Source organism: Polypterus senegalus, chromosome 1, assembly GCF_016835505.1.
Source record: "Polypterus senegalus isolate Bchr_013 chromosome 1, ASM1683550v1, whole genome shotgun sequence".
NCBI classification, from domain to species: domain Eukaryota; kingdom Metazoa; phylum Chordata; class Cladistia; order Polypteriformes; family Polypteridae; genus Polypterus; species Polypterus senegalus.
Genome location: NC_053154.1, coordinates 148,784,638 through 148,807,352, shown reverse-complemented (window position 1 = coordinate 148,807,352; position 22,715 = coordinate 148,784,638). Strand labels below are relative to the sequence as shown.

The following is a 22,715-nucleotide window of genomic DNA, read 5'->3' as shown; positions in this document are numbered from 1 at the left end:
TGCACCAGCCAAGTGGACATGTCAGCACTGTACCTTAACCAAATTTTTTTTCTTCAGTTATATTCCTGGATAAAAGTGCACTTGTTTTGTTATACCTGTACCTTTTCTGAAAGTATTTATTTGATATTTGGACTTCACGCATTATACACTTCACGTCCGCATTTTGCCAATTATTAGTAGAAAATGGAAAAGGTTTGTGTTTTAGTTATGTGTTCAACATTTCTTGCCTCACATTTCCTGTCATCCAACATTTACCCAGATCGTTGTAGCCACGGAACACACATGAAATGCAAGTATTCCAAATAACAATATATTATTTACCCAATACAACTCAAGGCACCTCACACTCAGATAAAGAGACGAGCTGGGAGAAATTTAACTGCCTTGGTGGAGGATGTCATAGCAGGCTGCTTGCTGCTTGCTGCTTGTGCTGATTGACACATTTCAAAACAAAGATGCTAATGAAGAGGTGCAAAGGAATTTAAGGTGGCCCAGGATTATGACCTTTTTCTTAGGTTTTAGGGATTCTAGTGTTAAGGATAAGATTGAGCAACACATAGCAAGTACAGGAGTTTTACTGAACAGCCAGCATGGATTCAGATGAGGGAGGTCATGTTTTATTAACATACTGGAATTCCATGAGGAACCAACAAAAGAATATGATCAAAATGAAGCATATGATTTATTTGGACTTTCAGAAAGCATTTGGTAGGGTGCCACATGAGAGGTTGGGCATCAAAATAAAAGAAGTGGGAGTTCAGGGTGATGTTTGTAGATAAGCTCTACACCTACAAAGCACAAAGAAGTATGGGAAATTGAGGTACAAAGTCTCATCCATCCAATTTGCACATTGAGAACTTGACAATGAAAATGCAAAGTGGAAATGTGTTTTACTTTTCATTTTTGCAGCTTCATTTCTGTTCAAACTGAAAATGAAATGGCAAATGGGGTTATTTCATTTTATTTTTAATTTTTGCTGCAGTCTTACACATAAACTTTGAAAATAAAATTGCAAAAAAGAGGTTGCATTTTTATTTTATAATTTTCATTTTCTTTATTGTAGAAATACCTCCCATATGAAGTATTGCAAATTTCCAAACCCACAAAATCTCATTAGATTTACTTTTATCCAACAAAGGCTAGGTGGAACAATGCTTAATTAGGTTACCTTTAAAAAAGGAATAATTCAAAATGTAGGACACAGCACAACAAAGGCAGCATTTAGACAGTTTCTATGGACTCTGTTATGCTTCGCATGTCACTAGAAATAAGGAACAGGGATTATGGTTTAAGTCAATTCACAGTGTCCTAAATGCAGGCAAAGTTACAGCAGGACAGATAACTGTACAAGATCTGGTCACACTTGTGGAATCACAACAGAACTGGATTGACATCCATCGAAAGACTACTGCAGATCTGTCTACAGTGCTATTGGAACTACCGGCAGGCACAATCAGTGACAGTACAGTGAGGGATAGACTTCATGGTGCTGGCCTTAGAGCAAGATAACCTGTCAGATGCTGTCTGCTCACACCTTTCTAATGTCCTAGCCTTTATGCTGGGTAATGGCATGCCACACATAGCTGGTGTTGCCACAAATGTCCTAAGGTATGGCGTTATTTCAGTGCCACTATTCTGAGCACACGTAAAAAAATATTGAGCGCACGTAAAAAAAGATTGCAAGTGCAAGTGTTGCATTTTGAAGAGAAATTTATTTTGAGCGTACAAAAGCTGAATTTGAGTGAACAAAATTCATTGCTGCGTGCAAAAAATGTATTTCAGTGTTTGCGCTTATCCATATACACACACACAATAGCACCCCCTCTCGCTCAGTTTTTCATTTGCGCTTGCTCGCAATGTGTTGCTTGCGCTCACAACATTCTGTGCTGCGAGCGCTCAACTCTCTGTACACCGTTATAAGTGTGCCACTTGGTTTCAAAAATTCTGATTGGCTCTTACGGTCTCCAATCAGCTCGCTAGCTGCTGCATTCCGGAAACAGTCAGTTGGCATGGTTGTATAATGCAACTACATTATACTACACCAACGATAGTCTTAACAAATAATATATTTTAAAATAAAATAATTAAAGATATTATCCGCAAATTGGGGTTTAATTGAGTTTAGCTGGATTTAGCTACATTTCGGACTGTTTCCGGAATGCAGCAGCTAGCGAGCTGATTGGAGACCGTAAGAGCCAATCAGAATTTTTGAAACCAAGTCTGTGATTGGTTGGTTTTGTGGCACACTTATAACGGTGTACAGAGAGTTGAGCGCTTGCAGCAGAGAATGTTGTGAGCGCAAGCAACACATTGCGAGCAAGCGCAAATGAAAAAACTGAGCGAGAGGGGTGCTATTGTGTGTGTGTATATGGATAAGTGCAAACACTGAAATACATTTTTTGCACGCAGCAATGAATTTTGTTCACTCAAATTCAGCTTTTGTACGCTCAAAATAAATTTCTCCTCAAAATGCAACACTTGCACTTGCAATATTTTTTTACGTGTGCTCAGAATAGTGGCACTGAAATAACACCATACTAAGGAATGAATGTTGGTGTGCAGGTACTTTTGGACTGACTGCCTCTTGTCTTTAACCCCACATAACACCCTTGTGATATCCTGAATTGTATCATTTGGTGACATGACCCTCTGTCGACAAGTGACTAGCACCATCATCAGGCTTTTCTCCAGGGATTAGATAAGACCCCACAACTGAAGATTCAGGGGCTTATTAGCTCTGTGCGTCAGTGCTGGCTGTGAAGCAACAGCGTCTGTAAGAGGCTGTAACAAATGATACTGAAGGACTGTAACACAACTGCTGTTAATACTCAAAAGTTGCTACTGTTTCCCTGATGTTTTTCTTATACAGATTTTTTTTTATCATTTTCATGAATTTGTTTACACTTTATACTCTGTGCTTACTGGGTGGCAGACACCTATGACCTATGCTTTGTTCTATTTAAATGCTTTGTAACAATGTTGATCTGCAAGTGTGGATGGTGGTATTGAGAGTATATTCAGAAATAAATGATCAGATTTATGTTTGTCATTTATATATTTTTCATACCTATCTGTAATTATATAGTGTGAAAAGCTAATATGTAGCTGTGTGCTTAATAAAAGTAATCTGAATTGAAGGGAATATTCTACAGTATGCCATCTGGCTTCTCTTACTTTCCCTTTTAAAACTTATCACTTATCACACAAGTGGCAACTTAAATTTCCTTATATTTACTAAAACATTTATGACCATTAAAATCTCATACCATGTTTTTTATTTGTATTTATTTTGCTGTCAGACAAAAGCCATTATAAAACACTTTTTTATGTTTTCAGCTGTCAAGAACAATGTAGCCCTTTGTCAGCAGAAGTGCAAAAGAAGTGGGACCATAGAGAGTCATTACTGTTCAAGTGATTTTGGTAAGAAAACATCGCCAATCTTTCTAGGAGGCACCAGGACGGAATGTGCTCTGTTCCTGCTGTAAACCAGCTCAACCCAACAAGGGCTGGTTTTCATAGTGTACTATCTTTGGCCTTCTTATTGGTGTCCGTGTCTCTCAAAAGATCCCTTGAGGGTTTTCCTCCGTGTAAGCATTTATATCTCAGAAATGGTTTCTAGAGTGTAAACAGGGGCAGCCGTACTGTAGGCAAACTGTTGCGAAATGAAAGTGTCAATTCAGTTGCTACACTGGCTGTTTGTCATCTTGGAACAACTTTATGTTTTTGCCTCCAGTATCCAGTATGTTTATGTGCGAGATGCTTAATTACAGTTCCAGGTACTACTTGCTTGCAAATGTGGCTATTTATTTCAAAATAAACTCTTTTTAAGGAGTTAAAGGAATCTGTCTGATGGATTTACTTGCCAAATTAAATTGTCATTACTTTGGCCTGGAGCTTCTACAGGACTTTAGAACTAGTAGCATACTTTTTAGGCATCTTTCATTCAAAGCACTTGCAAACTACAGTGAGCATTATTGATAACAGACAGGTTATTTGTAATACATGTTGTCCTAGAAATTGCTATAAGCTTTTTAAACGTAAATTTCCATCCAGTTCTTTAAACTATACAGTCCAACACAGTGTCTCAGGGGGGCAGAGCCTTTCTGGACATCATTTGGCAGGAAATAATCTGGGAATCACAGGGTATGAAGTTATTGCTTAAATTAGTTGGTTGCTTTGTAAAGCCTGTAATGGATGGGTATTCCATCTATTGTTTATTCCCACTTTGCGGATTTTGCTGTTGGAATAAGCTATTGCTCCATTCCACTTTGACAAATTAAAGTGAACTGAATGAACAGATTTTTGGTAAATCGTATTTGGAAAGTGTTCAGTATGAATAATGATTTAGTATATTTTTAGAAATATATTTATTTATTGTTTACCCTTTCATTTGTCTAGGACACACAAAATGTTTGCATCCCAGATTGATTGGTGTCCATCAAAGATGTAGTGCAGTGCACACTGTTACCTTTATTTTTTTTTTCTCTAGTGATTACCGGGACAGTCATTACAGCAGTAACACGTGGAGGCAGTATGCATATCACGATTTCCATCATTAATGTCTATAAAGAGGGGAATCTAGCCATTCAACAGGCTGGAAAAAGCATGAGTGCCAAGCTGGTGGTATTGTGCAAACAGTGCCCGCTGATTAGAAGAGGTAAGTTAAAGTCAGGCATGGCTTACCCAGGATATATACTTCATAATTTGTCTTACATGAGTGCAGTAGAATAGCTTTCTCATTTTTTTATAGTAGATGTATCATGTAGTTAAATATTGATCTGCAGTTCCTTTTAATGTCATCTTATGGCTAACAAATGAAAAGTGAAATCAAAAGACATCCATTAAAAAGCTGTCAGGATATTTTGTCAAAGCTAATGACAAATGGTTCATTTACTTGTAACTTTTTGCTAAAGATGAATGTCTTTCACCCAGCAACATCAAAAGGACAAAAAGAGAATGTAACAGTAACAATATACAGTAATACATAGCTTGTAATATTTAATATTTTTTCTTTGCTAAGAGAAAACAACTGGAAAAAGGTATATGAAACAGTAGTTAGTCTTTGTCCTCTTTAAGCAAAGGCAGGAATAGGTGATTAGGCAGACGTATTGTCCTTGCTGATGTTCTAAAGCTCTCTAGCTGACACCAATCTATGTGCTTTTGAAGATTTCTATAAGTCTTCCACCACTTTTTGCTTTTGTTTTTTTTTTTGTAAAGGGCAATGTTTTATAACTGTTTTATAATTTCTTACAGAACTAATATTTTAAAAATACCTCACTATAGCAAATTCCATTTTATCTGCAAATTTCATTACAACAAAGTGATTTATCATAAAAAAAACCCAGCAAAATACACATATTTCTTCTGTACTTGGCCTAAAAACTGAACTGAACTGAACAGCTAGTTAGACTGTACTATTATGCGGAGTTCAAGAAGGGTTACTATCTAGGTGTTATCTAACAGAGCTCTGGAGATTTTCCGCAGCTAGACTTTGCCACTTTTTTCTGGGTTCCTCGAGTTTGACTTCGCTGAGCACACTGATCAGACTAAGGAAAAAATGTTTGCCTTAAATTGACTGCTAAGCCTCCCTCATGTATATTATACTGAACCATTTTCAATGTGCTTCAAATATTCACCAAAGATTTTACCCTATGAAAACCTGCACACCATATTTTTTTTTTAATTTTGATGCATTTTAATGTGTCTTTGAATTTTGTGATTGCAAATTTATAGATCCAATGATTCCCGTTTACATATGTGACCTTCATTTCTTCAAAATTTTTCAAGTTAAAAAAAGAGGGTGACTCATAAAAAAACAGACAGCAACCATAAAGAGCCAGCCAGTCCATTAGGCGACTTTACCTAGGGGTTGCCATTTATATAACGCAGGAGGCATGTGCTATGGACACCAAGGTGACTCCTGAGACACCTCCCCAGGACCTTGAAGTTTAATAAAACTAACTGCACTGTGGACTCCTTGGGGCACTGTTTATGAAGCCAAAGCAATCTATAGAAAAAGTTAGAAGTTGCTTCTGTTGTTGATAGTAATAAGAAAATAGATGTTACCAATGAGTTTGGCATTCCACAGACAGCTTTGTCAACTGTACATGCCAAAGGACCATGCCTTGTTTCAGTCCCATTATAATTCATTATTTTTTCAGTTCCAAGAAATTTGTTCTAACAGAACATGACATGTGTGAATATGCATATATAGTTACAGAGCATAAAACTTAGTAGGGAAACAATGAGCTGTTCAAAATCCTTTGGATAAGTCAATGCAATTCTGTGTTAAAAGAAAAGAAAAAAAGCCTTCACATTCTAAATGTTTGACATTGTGATTTGATTACCCTAGAATTCAGTTTGTAATAAGGGAAAATGTGTGTTTATGTTTCTTTGGTAGCATTTTAATGTAGTGGTAAGGGTTAGCTCCACACTGCCAGTTGATCTAGGGAGCCTCTTGAACCCCCTACCACCGATAACGTACCCAACGGATGAGCCAGCCGACGTGGACGCACACACAAAGCAAGGGGTAGGTGCATACAATGGCAAAAATGCTTTTATTAAAAACAACCAAAAACAAAACAAATAGTATCCAAAAGTGCAGTAAAAATCTTCAATAAATAAATAATCCAATAAATAAATTAACAGTGTCTAAGTGAAGATTAAAAACAGTTAATCTTAGCAGTTTTATTTTCTTAGAACCAGAGGTCAAAATCCGAGAGACTGTTCACTGTTTCTTAAAACTCATGTGTCCCGATGCTACTTTCTAAAAGCCAATGTCTCTTCAGCTTATCCCGTACAGGATCTGGCAATTGAGGAGACGGCCATCCGGGCCCTCGGGAACTGTGGGGCACAGTGCCAAGCTGCATACATCTCCCGCTGCCTGTCCTTCAGTATCTGCGGGAGACACTGCATGTCATGCTCCTCCTACTCCCTGGAGATTACTCAGTAGGAGCACCCTCACTTTGTCCTCAGGTTCCTCACCCTGAAGCTCTGCTCCTAACCAGCTGCTTCCTTCCATTCAATCCCACATAGGCTCTCTCTCGCTCTCCTTCTCCTGTTTCTTTTCCTGTTTTTCTTTTCTATTTCTTATAACCTCCATCCTTTCTTTCTCCTCTTGCTCACTTGCTGTCCAGTCTATGGTCTTCCTTTTTCTCTTTCATCAGTTTTCTCCCCTTTTCTCATGCTGGCTGTCCTTTATATGCCTGCTTTGATGCAAAAATGCAGTCTCTCCAATCGCAGCACACCACCTTCTGTCTCCAAGTGCTCACCCTTTACGGACGTTGCTGGCGGAGCCTTTGCAGCGTAAACTGCTTTCTGCCAACTCCTGTGTTGGCTGCCGCCACACTGCGCAGTCAGTCCGTCCGAGATTGGCACACCTCCCGTCTTCCTTCGCGCTCACTCAGACACTCCTCGGATCCATGGGGTGGTCTTACATTTCGTTCGCCCCACTCTACACGCTTAGTTAGTGGGATGAACCAGCCCCTAGATCGCCTAAGCCTGAGCTCTCTCACGGAGCCCATGACTGCCTTTTCCCTTCTTTAACCTCCTTGTGTTCTATCTTTTCTTTTTTTGCTTTACCCTATTCTGCCGGCTCATAAATATATATCTCCGTCGGCACAGTGCCTTATTCACATTCCGCAGTAAGCCGATGAATCAATAGAGAACGATCGGGTGCGACTCGCCCCAATCACCTCATCAACTCCCAGCAGTCGTGCAATCGCACCCATGGAGACGGACATGGCAAACTGGATTTAAAAACAGACTTTTTTTTTTTAAAGCTGCAGACCCACTATGCCACAAATAGCATTATAAATACAAGTTGCAGTTTTATTATTTATGTATGTAGCTTAGCTTGAAGCAAGGTCCATATTAATGCAATTTGCCTTAATGACGGTTCAGTTGGTAAAGATGTCATCACCAAGTTGCACTTGTTTTATTTTATTTTATTTTGGTGAATACTGTATAAGGTACCTGGGCTTGCAGTTTTGAAGTAATAGTATTATTACTGGAAGTTGCACTATTATTTTTTTTATTGTTAATATTTATTAGTTTAAATATTATGCAGTTTAATGATGGTAAAGTTGTTAAAAAATGTCACTTTAACATGTCAGTGGACAGAGATTGTTAACATTAACAGAAAGTGCAGTTGGTTTACAAAAAATATTTACTATTTATTCCTTTTCTAAGACATGTTCAGTGCAATACAACTTTTGACAAGCACCTCTGGATATTTTACTAAGTCTAAATGCCTCTTTGGATGGTTGACAATAAGTTGTCAAAATTATAGTTTAAGTTTTTGCAAAATTTGTTCAATAAAAAGGTTCTATATTTTGACTGCATCTGTCATGCAATGTGATTCCTTCTCTTCATTAGTGCCATCCCTTTGAAAACTATCACTTTATGGGGCCAGGCAAACCTGTATTAATACTTGTATGCACATTAAAATGTTTGTTTTGTACAATGTACAATGCTCATTACAGTGGAATAGGTTATTCTTAGCCAGTCTACTGAAGTAATTGCAGTGGAAAATGTGGTCCATTCATGCATTGGGAAAAAAATACCGTCGAATACCGTGAAACCGGTATAATTTAGAAAAATACCGTGATATAGAATTTTGGTCATACCGCCCACCCCTACTATAGGTACTAACCACCAGTGTATATGCAGTGCATTGTCAGCAGGCCTAGTAAACTTTAAAAGTAAAGGTAGCATAAGCAGTCACAGTAGACTCCAGGAAATCCCTGTTAAAATGCTGAAAGTATTGCAGAATTGCAGATGCGGCACAAAGAGTGGCCTTCTAGTCTGTCATTTTGTGATTTGTGTTTCAGGTTCTTTTTACCACAGGAGAAGTAAATACTGTGTGTCCTCTTCTTGGTATTCCAAGCACTTCCGAATCGTTTCACACAAACAAGAGCTGGACTTTTATATACAGTGGATTTAGAAAATATTTAGACCTCTTCCATTTTTCACATGTTGGTTGTTGTAGCCTTCTGCTGAAATCATTTAATTGAATTTTTCCCCTGCATCAAGCAACACTCAGTACCGCAGAATGACATAGCAAAAGCAAAATTTTGAAAATATTAGCAAATATATTAAAAATAAAAAACAATAATATCACATTGACACTTCTATCCCATTCTGTTGATCATTATTGAGATGTTTCTGTGCCTTGCTTGGAGTCCACCTGTGGTCAATTCATTTGATTAGACATGATAAGAAAAGGCACATACCTGTCTATACAGTAATCCCTCCTCGATCGCGGGGGTTGCGTTCCAGACCCCCCCGCGATAGGTGAAAATCCACGAAGTAGAAACCATATGTTTCTATGGTTATTTTTATATATTTTAAGCCCTTATAAACTCTCCCACACTGTTTATAAATATTCCCTGCAGTTATATAGCATAATCCCTTTGTATTCTCTTAGATATTAGGTAAGATTCATTGAAATTATGTATATAAACACACTGTTTATATACAGTAAAACCTAAATATTATTTTAAAGATATTGAGTGTCTCCGATATCACATGTTACAGCCATCACGATAGACAGGCCACCAGCAATAAATATGTACAATGCAACAAAAATAGTATACAGTAAATGTTTCTGTACAGTGACACTAAACGTACGTACATGTACTAAGTACTGTAAGTAGAAAATTAATTATGGTTACTCACCAACGATGACTTGTCCGATAACAAGTTTTATTTTACTGCACAACAAAGGAGAGCGTTACAGCTCTTAAAGGAGCCACTTCAGGCGATTGTGTAGTACTGCCGTTGTTCTTCTTCTGGCAGTCTTCAATCCAAATCCCTAAAGCAGATTCCATACAGACTACTTACTGCCTTATTACATCCACTTACAACTTGTTTTGCACCCTGGTTAAAAGGACACTGCGGCCGTAGATCTTATATTCCTTTCCTACTTTTTAAATAAAAAGAATCGTAGCCTTCAACAAATCCAAAATGTTTACCTTTTCGGCAATCGTTAACATCTTCCGTTTGCTTGGGCACGGCCCCTGAAGCAGTAGCAGATCGTTTTGGAGCCATAATGAAGGGCTTGACTATGCACAAAGATAAACACAAAAGAGCACAACTCTTTACACAGTGAAACACGTTGATGCTGAATGAGCGAGACGAGACTTCCTGGTTAACACTGCATTCAGCAAGCAGGAACTTAACTGCGTGCTCTGATTGGTTAGCTTCTCAGTCAGGAGAACTTAACTGTGTGCTCTGATTGGTTAGCTTCTCAGTCATCCGCCAATAGCGTCCCTTGTATGAAATCAACTGGGCAAACCAACTGAGGAAGCATGTACAGGAAGTAAAAAGACACATTGTCTGCAGAACCCGCGAAAAATCCACGTTATATATTTAGTTATGCTTTCATATAAAATCCGCGATACAGCGAAACCACGAAAGTCAAAGCGCGATATAGCGAGGGATTACTGTATAAGGTCCCAGAGTTGACAATGTTTGTCAAAGGAAAAAAAAAACAAACCAAGTTTCAAGGAATGGCCTGCAAAGCTTAAAGATGGGATTGTGTTGATGCATAGATCTGGGAAAGTCTACAGAAAAATTCCTGGAGCACTGAAATTTCCCAGGAGCACAATTGCCTTCATAATTCTTAAATGAAAGAAGTCTGAAATAACCATGATTCTTCCTAGTGCTGGCCCAACTGAGCAATCAGAGGAGAAGGGCCTTAGTAAAAGAGGTGACCAAGAACCTGATGGTCACTCTGGCTGAGCTCCAACAAAACCTGTGTGGAGATGGGAGAAATTTCCAGAAGGACAACCATCACGGCATCACTCCAGTAATCTGGGCTTTATGACAGAGTGACCAGACAAAAGCCCTTCCTCAGTTAAAGATATATTGAAGCCTGTAAAAAGAAACCTAAAGGACCTTAGACTGTGAGAAACAAGATTATCTGCTGTGATAAAACATTAAACCAATTTTTATCAATTGTGCAGCAGCAAAGAATGGGCGTCTAGGCAGAGTTGAGGGAAAGCTAATCTGAGCAAAGTACAGATACAATATATCCTAATGAAAACCTGCTCCAGAGTGCTCTGGATCTTAGATTGGACTGAAGAGTCACTATTCAACAGGGCAATGGCTCTAAGCACAAAACAAAGAACACAAGAATAGCTTAGGGTCAACTCTGTGAATGCCCTTTGAGTGGCCCTGCCAGAGCCTGCACTTAAACCCAATCAAACATCTCTGGAAAGAACTGGAAATAGCTGTACACAGACAATCTCTGTTTAACCTGACCGAGCCTGACAACAACAACATTTATTTATATAGCACATTTTCATACAAATAATGTAGCTCAAAGTGCTTTACATGATGAAGAAAGAAAAAAAGACAAAATAAATAAGAAAAATAAGACAAAACTCATTAACATACAATAAAAGTAAGGTCCGATGGCCAAGGAGGACAGAAAAAAACAAAAAAAAACTCCAGACGGCTGGAGAAAAAATAAAATCTGCAGGGGTTCCAGACCATGAGACCGCCCAGCCCCCTCTGGGCATTCTACCTAACATAAATGATCAGTCTTCATTGTATTTAGGGTTCTCATGGAAGGACTTGATGATGATGGTCATGTGGACTTCTGGCCTTTAATCCATCAATGTAGGAACATCATGGTGCTTTGATTAGGTGGTGGTGGTGCAGGTCGCCACCACAGAAAACCAGGAAATGAACAGAAGAGAGAGTAGGGGTTAGTAAGGATTTTGGAGCCACCATGAATAGTAATGATAATTAATTGAATATACAGAGCATCAGGATTTAACTAAAATGAAGTTATGAGAAAGTCATGTTAAAGTAATGTGTTTTTAGCAGTTTTTTGTAACGTGCTCCACTGTATTAGCCTGACGAATTCCTTTTGGCAGGCTATTCCAGACTTTAGGTGCATAACAGCAGAAGGCTGCCTCACCGCTTCTTTAAAGTTTAGCTCTTGGAATTCTAAACAGACACTCATTTGAAGATCTAAGGTTACGATTTGGAATGTCAGACATTCCGATATATAAGATGGAGCGAGATTATTTAAGACTTTGTAAACCATAAGCAGTATTTTAAAGTCAATTCTGAATGACACAGGTAACCAGTGTAGTGACATCAAAACTGGAGAAATGTGCTTGGATTTTCTTTTCCTAGTTAGGATTCTAGCAGTTGCGTTCTGCACTAGTTGCAAACGATTTATGTCTTTTCTGGGTAGTCCTGAGAGGAGTGTGTTGCAGTAATCTAGTCAACTGAAAACAAAAGCGTGAACTAATTTCTCAGCGTCTTTCAATGATATAAGAGGTCTAACCTTTGCTATATTTCTTAAGTGAAAAAATGCTGTCCTAATGATCTGATTAATATGCAATTTAAAATTCAGGTCACAGTCAACAGTTACCCCTAAATTCTTTACCTCCGTCTTGACTTTTAATCCTAATGCATCAAGTTTATTTCTAATAACCTCATTAGATCCATTATTGCCAATAACTAAAATTTCTGTTTTCTCTTTATTTAGCTTGAGAAAATTACTATTCATCCATTTAGAAACACAAGTGAGACACTGTGCTAGTGAAACAATTGACAAATACAGCTGTGTGTCATCAGCATAGCTGTGGTAGCTCACGTTGTGCCCCGAGATAATCTGACTTAACGGAAGCATGTAGATCGAAAAGAGCAGTGGACCCAGGATAGAGCCTTGTGGAACACCATATAGGATACTAGCAAAATACCCGCGTTTCGCAGCAATGTTGTGTGTTAAAGAAGGTATGAAAAAGAAAAGGAAACATTTTAAAAATAACGTAACATGATTGTCTAAGTAATTGAGTTGTGTATTTGGCGGCAGCGTCACGAAGTTGTTTTCGTCTAGCTGCATCAGAAAATGTACCACGTACATGTACATCTATATACATATCTACATATACACATATATATATACATACCTATCTACATCATACAGTATATACACACACATACATACATACATACATACACACACACAAATTATATATGTGTGTGTGTGTATGTATGTATTGTAAAAGGTGCTATATAGCGCCTGACCCGGCACAGACCACGCAGAGGCCCACCACTCCTCCCAGGCAAGCTTCGTCTCCTTCTTCCTCCCAACTCTGGCTCACCGAGTGGTGGTGGCTGGGCCCTTTTATAGCCCACCTGGAAGCGTTCCAGGTGATTAACCACCTGGTCCTGATTGCACTTCCAGGTGGGGCTGAAAGCTCGTCCCGCCGGGCTGTGGGAAGCAGGCAGCTCCCCCTAGCGGCCACGCCGGGCCCCAACCAAGCTGTGGAGGACTCCATCTCCCATGGAGCCCTGCGGGCGGTTGGGGAGTCACCGTCGGCCAGGGAGGCTGCCACCCAGCGTCCCGGGGAAGGTATTGGACTGCCCATGGTGGCTCCCCTGGAACATAAGTAGCAGGGGCGTCCTTCACAATATGTATGTATGTGTGTGTGTGTATATATATATATATACAATGTAGATAGGTGTAGGTGTGTGTGTGTGTGTATATATATATATATATATATATATATATATATATCACGCACGCCTGAGTAGGAGACCATGGACGGATTGAAAGCATCTGGGAAAACATTCGCGGCAGGGAATGGTGGGGTATTAACTTTCTCCCTCTGCTTCCTTCTAGGAAAAAAGACCTCCCTCCTCCGTAGTCGGGTTTGACCGCAGTGCGGCACTTCCGCCCTTTCCTCCGCCATCTTGCCCTGACGTCATCCTTCCCATCCTCCCTCACGTACCTTCCCAGCATCCCTCCACTTCCGCTCCTCCCCAATAAAATGGCCGCGACGCCAGGACTCGGCGCGCTATGAACTGTTAAAGCGTTTATGATTTTGACCTGCATTTTCTTTATTGTAGAGTATACGGGGCCGGAAACCCCAACACTTTATACTGTCTCTGTGCATCTTTCACATCTGCCGTAGCCGGCAGGATTTGGAGATCCCGGAAATATGACGGAGGGACAGGACCTAAACACCGTGCTGCAAAACATTGACGCCTCGGCTCCAGGCACTGCAGCAGGCGCAAGCCGCCACCACAATGGAGCTGGAAGCCACGATGGCCAGGCTGACAGAGGCCCAGCGGCGTAGGCCAGACCCACCCAAGCAGGCGCCCTCCTTTGGTCCCGAGGGGTGCTTCTGAGGACGTCGAGGCCTACCTGGGTGTTTTCGAACGGACGGCCACCCGGAACGAGTGGCCGCGGGCCGAGTGGGCGTCCATATTGGCGCCCTATCTGAAGGACGCTGCGGCCTATTATGACCTCCCTGAGGAGGAGGCCGCCACACGACCTCCTCAAACCTGAAATACTGGCACGCCACGGCATCACCCCCGGCCAGCAGGCGCTGAATGGCGGAACTGGGTCTTTGACCCCAAAAGCCTGCCCGCGCCCAGGCGTTCGAGTTCTGGGGTAAGATGGGGCGCTGGCTACGACCAGAAGGACCCCAAGCTCGGAGAGTGGTGGAGCAGGTGGCCTGTGAAGGCCTGGTCAACTCGCTGCCCAGTTCCCTCGCCCAGCAGGTCCGGGGACACGCTTATAAGGATATGCCAGGCCTCCTGGAGGTACTGGAGCGTCAACTGGCGGTCCTCCGACTCGGCGGGTCAGAAAGGCCTGCTCGCGGGAACCGACAGGGACGGGCGGCCACCCCCGAGCCCTCTCGGCGTGCGGAAGCCCCACCGAGAACCAGAGAGAAGCCGGGTCCGCCGGCGCTGTTACAAGTGTGGCGAGACCGCCACCTGCTGCCAACCTGCCCCCACAACATCTCCAGAGCCCATGGATTGCACCTGGACGTCGTCGGAGAGGTACTGTACCCCGCCGCATCCCTTGGCGAGTCCGAACACGGGAGTGGTGTTGTTAAATGGGCACGCCGTGGTAGCTTTGTTTGATTCCGGCAGCAACATTACCATTGTAGCTCGCCGTTTTGTCTTACCGCGACAGTGGATAAGCCAACGCTTGTTGGTCACTTGTGTGCATGGGGGGACTAGGTCATATCGTTCCGCTCGCTGTTATCTCACCTGGAGGGGGGAACCCACTCAAATGACGGTCGCAGTGCTACCGGAACCCCCCTTCCCAGTGATTTTGGGACAAGACTGGTCAAAAAGAATCAGCGGTAAGACATCCACCGCTCCCGGGGCCTTGTTGGATCTTGTTATGAGGGGCAGTGGCACCTCCCCCGGTCTCCACGCCGCACAAGGGCAGGCCCTAATGGCGCTGGTGCCTCGGGGACCTTTCCGTGGCTACGGACCCGACCCGGAAGATTCCGCCGGGAAGGGACTAGCCATGGAACTCTTCCCGGCCCAGGCCACAAGACCCTCTCGGAGGGCTGGACCATCAATTCCGTCCACGCCTGCCTCCTTTAAGAGGGAGCAGTGGAATGATGACTCCCGCGCCGCCTCGAATGCTGTCGTTCTGCCTAACAGCACACAAGCGGACGGTTCCACACCGCGTGAGCCCTTCTTTGTCCTTGAGAACGATCTGTTGTACCGAGTGGCAACCCATGAGGGCGAGGTGCGGAAGTTGCTGCTAATTCCGCGTACCTTCCGGCGGAGGTATGCGGTTGGCGACGCTCACCTCTTAGGCCCACCTCGGGCCGAAAAACACTAGAGAGGATTAAGCTCCGATTTTACTGGCCGGGGATCAATGAGGAGGTCCGGCGTTTCTGTCAGTCATGTCCGGACTGCCAGATCCGCCAGATTCCTAGAAAGGACCGTGCTCCCCTCGTCCCTATACCCCTCATCGATGTCCCCTTTGAAAGAATAGGGGTCGATTTGGTAGGCCCCTTAGAGCCCTCTAACCGTGGCCACAAGTATATACTAGTCATGGTGGATTATGCTACCCGGTACCCAGAGGCGGTTCCCCTGTGCTCCGCTAATTCTAAAAGCATCGCACGGGAATTAGTTAACGTGTTTTCCCGAGTAGGCATACCCAAAGAAGTCCTCACGACCAGGGTACGCCTTTACTCGGATACGCTCAGGAGGTAGCCAAATTACTGCAGATAAAGCACCTGAAAGCGCCTGTCTATCACCCGCAAACGGACGGGTTGGTGGAACGATTTAATCAGACGCTTAAACAGATGCTCCGCAAGGTGGTCAGCGCGACGGCAGGAACTGGGATCAGCTCCTCCCGCCGTGCTTTTGCCTATCGGGAGGTACCTCAGGCCTCTACGGGCTTCTCCCGTTTGAATTGTTATATGGCGACAACCCAGAGGAATCCTCGACATCCTAAAAGAGGGCTGGGAGGCTGAGGCCCTTCCCTCCTCCAATATTTTAGAGTACGCCGCGCAACTGCGCGATCGACTCACAAAAATCAGGCCCCTCCTAAAAGAACACGTGACTCGCGGCGCGCAAGCAGCGCAGGCCCGTGTTACAACCGCAACTCCGTCCTCAGGGAGTTCCGCCCAGGGGACCGGGTTATGGTTCTCATCCCTACCTCCCACTCTAAGCTGCTCGCTCACTTGCAAGGGCCTTACGAGGTTAAGGAGAGAAAAGGACTCGTCGACTATTTGGTGAAACAGCCCAATCGTCGACCGAGTGAGAGGATCTATCATATTAACCTGTTGAAACCTTGGAAGGATAGGGAGGAGCTGCCCGGCTCCCATAGGTCACTCTCCCTTTCTCAAGCACGACTGCCCTCAACCTCGGCGAAGAGCTGACACCCAAGCAGCGGCAGGAGTTAATCCAAACACTCCGAGCCATCCCGAGTGGTGTTTAATCACCCGGCCGGACCGCTGATTGCCCACTATATAGTTACGGACCCGGTAATTGTCCGGGAGAGGCCCTATAGGCTCCCGGAGGCAAAACGCGCAGAGGTTGAACTGGAGGTGCAACGTATGTTGGACATGGACATAATTGAGGAGAGCCATAGTCCCTGGTCCAGCCCTGTTGTCCTCGTCTCCAAGCCGGACGGCTCCTGGAGGTTCTGTAACGACTTTAGACGTCTGAATCAGGTCTCCAAGTTCGATGCCTACCCGATGCCCCGCATTGACGACCTTCTGAGCGGCTGGGCACGGCTCGGTATTTGACCACCCTTGACATGACAAAGGGGTATTGGCAAATTCCCTTAACGGCATCCGCAAAAGAAAAAACAGCCTTTAGCACCCCTAGCGGGCACTGGCAATACAAGGTCCTCCCATTTGGGCTGCACGGGCACGGCCACCTTCCAACGTCTGGTGGACAGAGTGCTGAAGCCCCACCAGTCCTATAGTGCCGCCTACCTGGATGACGTCGTCATCTATTCCGGCACCTGGGAGGAGCATCTATTGCAGGTTGCAGCTGTCCTCAGAACACTGGCTAAAGCCGGCCTCCGCATAAACCCCCGAAAATGTTTCTTTGGCTTAAAGGAGGCCAAGTATTTAGGCTACCTGGTGGGACAAGGACGGTGCGCCACAGGGCTCCAAAGTTAAAGACATCTTAGAATGGCCCGTCCGAATACCAAGAAGCAGGTGCAGGCTTTCTTGGGGCTTGCTGGGTACTACCGGTTTGTTCCCGCTTCTCGAAAGAGCAGCACCCTTGACCAACCTGACAAAAAGGCGCCCCTAACGTAGTGTGGACCGACAAGGCAGAACACGCGTTCAGTGACTTAAAAGGGCCCTAACGCCGGCACCTGTATTGCGGACGCCGATTTTGGGCTCCCGCTTATCCTCCAGACCGACGCTTCGGACACAGGCCTGGGTGCCGTGCTGAGCCAAAGCGTTGATGGTGTTGAACACCCTGTGATGTACCTTAGCCGGAAACTGATGGACCGGGAGACTCGGTATGCGGCGGTGGAGAGGGAGGCCTTGGCCATTAAGTGGGCAGTGACCCACCTCCGGTATTACCTACTGGGTCGCGAATTCACTCTGGTGACAGATCACGCTGCGCTTCAGTGGATGTCCCTACACAAAGAGTCGAACCCGCGAGTCACTAGGTGGTTTCTGGACCTACAGCCGTATAAGTTCACTGTCACTTATCGGCGGGGTACCCTTCAGGCCAACGCCGATGCCCTCTCCCGTATTCACGACCTCTCGGTTAGGTCCGCCCGACCTGACGGTCCTGGGCTAAGGGGGGGATCGTGTCACGCACGCGCGAGTAGGAGACCGCGGACGGATTCGAAAGCATCTGGGAAAACATTCGCCGCAGGGAATGGCGGGTATTAACTTTCTCCCTCTGCTTCCTTCTAGGAAAAAAGACCTCCCTCCTCCGTAGTCGGGTTTGACCGCAGTGCGGCACTTCCGCCCTTCCTCCGCCATCTTGCCCTGACGTCATCCTTCCCATCCTCCCTCACGGACCTTCCCAGCATCCCTCCACTTCCGGCTCCTCCCCAATAAAATGGCCGCGACGCCAGGACTCGCGTCGCGTATGAACTGTTAAAACGTTTATGATTTTGACCTGCATTTTCTTTATTGTAGAATATACGGGGCCGGAAACCCCAACACTTTATACTGTCTCTGTGCATCTTTCACAATATATATATATACACATACATACAAACATACCCACAGGTATATATATGTGTATATATATGTATGTGTTCATATGTGTGTGTATAGCTTTGGTCACTGAGTGCAAGGGAAAAATAATAAAATGTAGTCTATAAGTTATTAAACAGTAAAACATTAACGTTTTAAGAAGTACAGGTACATTGAGCACTACTAGAGTGGTTGCGGGTAAACCACATTTTAAAGACGGTGTAACAGAACAGCTAAAATGTATATGGATCATCTCTTGGTAATTGATAACCTTTTGAAAGGCGCTACACGACGGCTGTGGTATAGAAATTACATTTTCTATGTGAACGTCCAAATTTCTGCCTCTGGTAATGTGCCTTACTGGCATTACCAGCAGTTAAAGAAAATTAGTTTTGTGTCCTCTGCAGTGTTAAGAGAGAAAGGCTTTGGTTTGGGATAAAAGGAAAAAAGGTGTAAAGAAAGGAAACTTGCCTTTTCTTTTATATAGTATAGAGAGATGTGTTCGCTGATCTATATGAGCCTTTTGGGGACAGTCGCGTGGGTCTTGTGTAGACTGGTGAGACGTCCCTGCCATTAATCAGCTGTGATGGCACTGTCAGTCCTCCACTCCTGTGCGTGTCTTCATAATCCGAGCTAACGACCTCATAATCGATATACGTGCAAAGAAAGTCCGAATCAGCTTTAATATTAGTTTGCGCAGTGTAGAAAAGGGGTCCCGTGTTTGCACTTGTCTGGGCTATAGCTCAGGGGGAGGATGAAAAAAATTAAAAGTGCTCACTTTGACTTAAGGCAGAAGCGCAGTTAAGCGTTTCAAAGGCCGGCACAGCTATGCGCACGTGCCGGCTGCTCGACTTTCGCTGGGCAGGAGACCCCAGTTTTTGCAGACACGTTCACGTGATCAAAAGTCTCAGCGCTCTTTGGAGGTCATTCATATATATATAGAAGTAGTGTGTTAAAGAAGTAATGAAAAAGAAAAGGAAACATTTTAATAATAATGTAACATGATTGACATTGTCATGAGTGTTGCTGTCATATATATGCCTGCCTGAATAAGTCACCCTCACTTCACTCTTACTTTTTTACCGTTCATTTAATCATGGCTAGTGCCGGAAAAATTATAAAATGGAAGGAGGATTACACTGAGTATGGCTTTACCAAAACAATTATTGATGGCGAATCGATTAGTCATAAAGCTTCAATTGGTGATCTGTTTTTCTGTGTTAAACTCATATTTTTTCATACTTCTTCTCAAACCAAGGGGGTGCGAGGGTAAAATGAATCGAGAAGCGCTAATCTATGTAATCGGTGTACCAGGAAATCATGCATTGACAAAAGTTCCCCTTTGCTTGTAATGCAAAGTGTGATTAAATGCATTATTTTTAATGCGTTATGGAGCACATGCATCGAAGCTTCTCAGCTGTGCTTGTACTAAGAAAAGGAAACATTTTAAAAATAACGTAACACGATTGTCAATGTAACCATTTGTAAGTAGTGCCTGAAGGATTCAGTGTGGAGAAACTCTAGAGACAGCGTGTGTATTAACTTGTGGATTTTTCTGTGAGTATTTGGTGGCAGTGTGACGAAGTTGCTTCGGAAGACGGCGTTAGCTCAGCTCAGAGCGAAATGAGGTGAATGGGAGGGGAGATGATGACGTGACTCCCCCACCCGCCTTAACTATCAATCCCCCCACAAACACAGTCTCTCAGAATTTGCATAAGCACAGCCTTTGACCAGCAATTTGAACTTAGTTAGAAAGTGATCAAAACTGTCGTTAATGCCCTGCGTCCTCTCATTAAACTTGTATCCCGCATTAGCCGTGGGCATGACAAACGCCAGCAGCAGCCTGTCTATGAACTTAATTTAAACTTTAGGTTTACACCGTGCTTTTTTTCCGAAGTAGCTGCAGGCATGAATATGCTTGTACAGTATGTGTCACTCGCTCGCTTCTTATTGTTTCGCTGCCTTCTCAATTGTATAATGCATGTGTTCTTCAGCGCTTTTTGAAGCTCTTCCTGGTTTTCTACTGTACGTAATGCGTTGACAGTCAGTTCACGTGATTACGTGGGAGGCGTGAAGATGTCACACGAAACTCCGCCCCCCCACGGCCATCGAGCTCAACTCCATTACATTATATGGAGAAAAATAGCTTCCATTTATGACCATTACGCGTAGAATTTCGAAATGAAACCTGCCCAACTTTTGTAAGTAAGCTGTAAGGAATGAGCCTGCCAAATTTCAGCCTTCCACCCACACGGGAAGTTGGTGAGTGAGTGAGGGAGGGAGGGCTTTGCCTTTTATTAGTATAGATCATGTTTTCTTTGAGTTGTAATTACCACAACTAACAAAGAATTTTCTACCTGCCAGGTAGGATTCAGACCAATTTAAGAAACTGCCAGAGAGGCCCATCCATTGACTAAGGCGATTTCAAAGAATATTTTGATCAATGTTATCAAAAGCAGCACGTCATTTACTACTTTAACGAGTGCAGTTTCTGTGCTATGATTTGTTCTGAAGCCTGACTGAAACTTATCAAGAATAGCATGTTTATTGAGGTGGTCATTTAGCTGCATAATGGCTGCCTTCTGTAGAATTTTACTTAAGAAAGGTAGATTAGAAATGGGTCTAAAATTTTCAAAAGCAGAGGGTTCAAGATAATTTTTCTTGAGTAGGGGTTTAACTACAGCAGTCTGGGAAGACCCCCGTATCTAATGATGAGTTTACTATGTCAAGAATAGACAAGATCTACAGAAAAGTATGGCAGAAAATCCCCCAAATCCTGGTGTGCAAAGTTTGTCATGTCAGAGCCAAGAAAACTTTAGGCTGTAATTACTGCCAAAGTTGCTTCAAAAATGCACTGAGTATAGGGTTGGGAAACTAGTGTTAATGTGAAATTTTAAGGTTTTTATTTTTAATAAGTTTTTCATTGTCATTATGGAATACTGAGTGTTGCTTGATGGGGGGAAACAATAATTTAAATACTTTTAGTATAAGGTTTTAAAATAAAAAGAGTGAAGGGGCCTGAGTACTCTCTGAGTTCACTACATAGTCATGCTATCCGTTCTATTATTGAAGGTTATTGAAAATCAATATATATAACAAATGTGCCTAGCTCAGCTACCAGTGCAAAGATTAGAGTCTGTCCTGGACAGTTGCTTGCTATCTTAAATACAGCAGGGAAAACCATAAAGTGTGTATGTTCCCGTATGTAACCGTATTATAGTAAATTGATGTACCTGTGGAAGATCTCAGCAAAGAAGAATCAGTTTTGAGAAGTAATTACTACAGGTTTAAATGATGTATTTTCTTCTCTCCCTCCCCAGGTTTAAATTATGTGTTAATGGGTCAAGCTGATGAGGAAGGGCGTGGCAGAATTGCACCAAACAACTTTGCTGTGGCATTTAAATCGAAAAACCAAAGGAACCTGAATGCTCTGAAAACGAAACGCTGCTAGGCTATTTTACTACATCCACAGCTAAAGTGCTCTATCCGAAACAGAAGTGCATTAGAAGTGGTTGATCAGTCCTCGGTTTTTAAACCAGTTCCTTCAGGACAGCTCAAGGCGTGCTCTGGTTTACGCCCCAGAATGCATCTCCTTTATTCAATCTGCTGAGGTGCACAAACAAATGTTTCCTGTCTTCATTTGAGCTGTTGCTATTTTTTAGTAATACTGAAAAAGTGAGTTGCAGGAAAGGAATTTGTATTTTATGTGGTAATGTTATACTGTATATAAAGTAAGAATGTGTAAAGTGCAATAATTTAAGATATTTCACTTAAAGCATTTTCTTGTAGTTTTTTTTTAAGTTAAAACTTGCCAGTGATCTCTGTCTCAATAAATTACACATTGAAACCCTCTGCTAAGTAATTATTGTTTAACATTTTTGATGATAATGCAGTGAACATAAGAAATGTGACAAACGAGAGCAGACCATTCAATTCATATATTCAATTCATAATTCATATGTCATCCCGATTCTTCTTAAAGGTTGTCAAAGTTTCTGCTTCACCTCAGTAATTTGTTCCAGAGTCCTACAACTCTTTATGTAAAGAAATGCTTCCTGGCTTCAGTCTTAAATGCACTTCCCCTTAATTTCCACTGAAGTCCTCAAGTATGTGATTCACCTTTAAGCTAAAAGAATTCAGCTGAATATAGTTTATAAATACCTTTGAGGATTTTGAAGACCTTGTTTAGGTCCTTACATAGTGTCTTCTGTTCAAAACTAAACCGGTTTAGTGCACTAATTCTGTCAGAGGACGGCA

At 42.8% G+C, this 22,715-nt stretch overlaps 1 protein-coding gene across 1 annotated transcript in view; it reads left to right on the top strand.

Moving 5' to 3' along the window:
* pcolce2b (procollagen C-endopeptidase enhancer 2b) overlaps positions 1–22,308 on the top strand; it is a 38,956-nt gene extending 16,648 nt beyond the window's left edge. Inside the window, exons 7-9 of the mRNA XM_039760477.1 lie at positions 3,337–3,420; positions 4,490–4,657; positions 21,779–22,308. Coding sequence (XP_039616411.1) covers positions 3,337–3,420; positions 4,490–4,657; positions 21,779–21,909 — 383 coding nt within the window. The 3' untranslated portion in view covers positions 21,910–22,308. The remainder of the gene's footprint in view (positions 1–3,336; positions 3,421–4,489; positions 4,658–21,778) is intronic.
* The last annotated feature ends 407 nt before the right edge of the window (positions 22,309–22,715 follow it).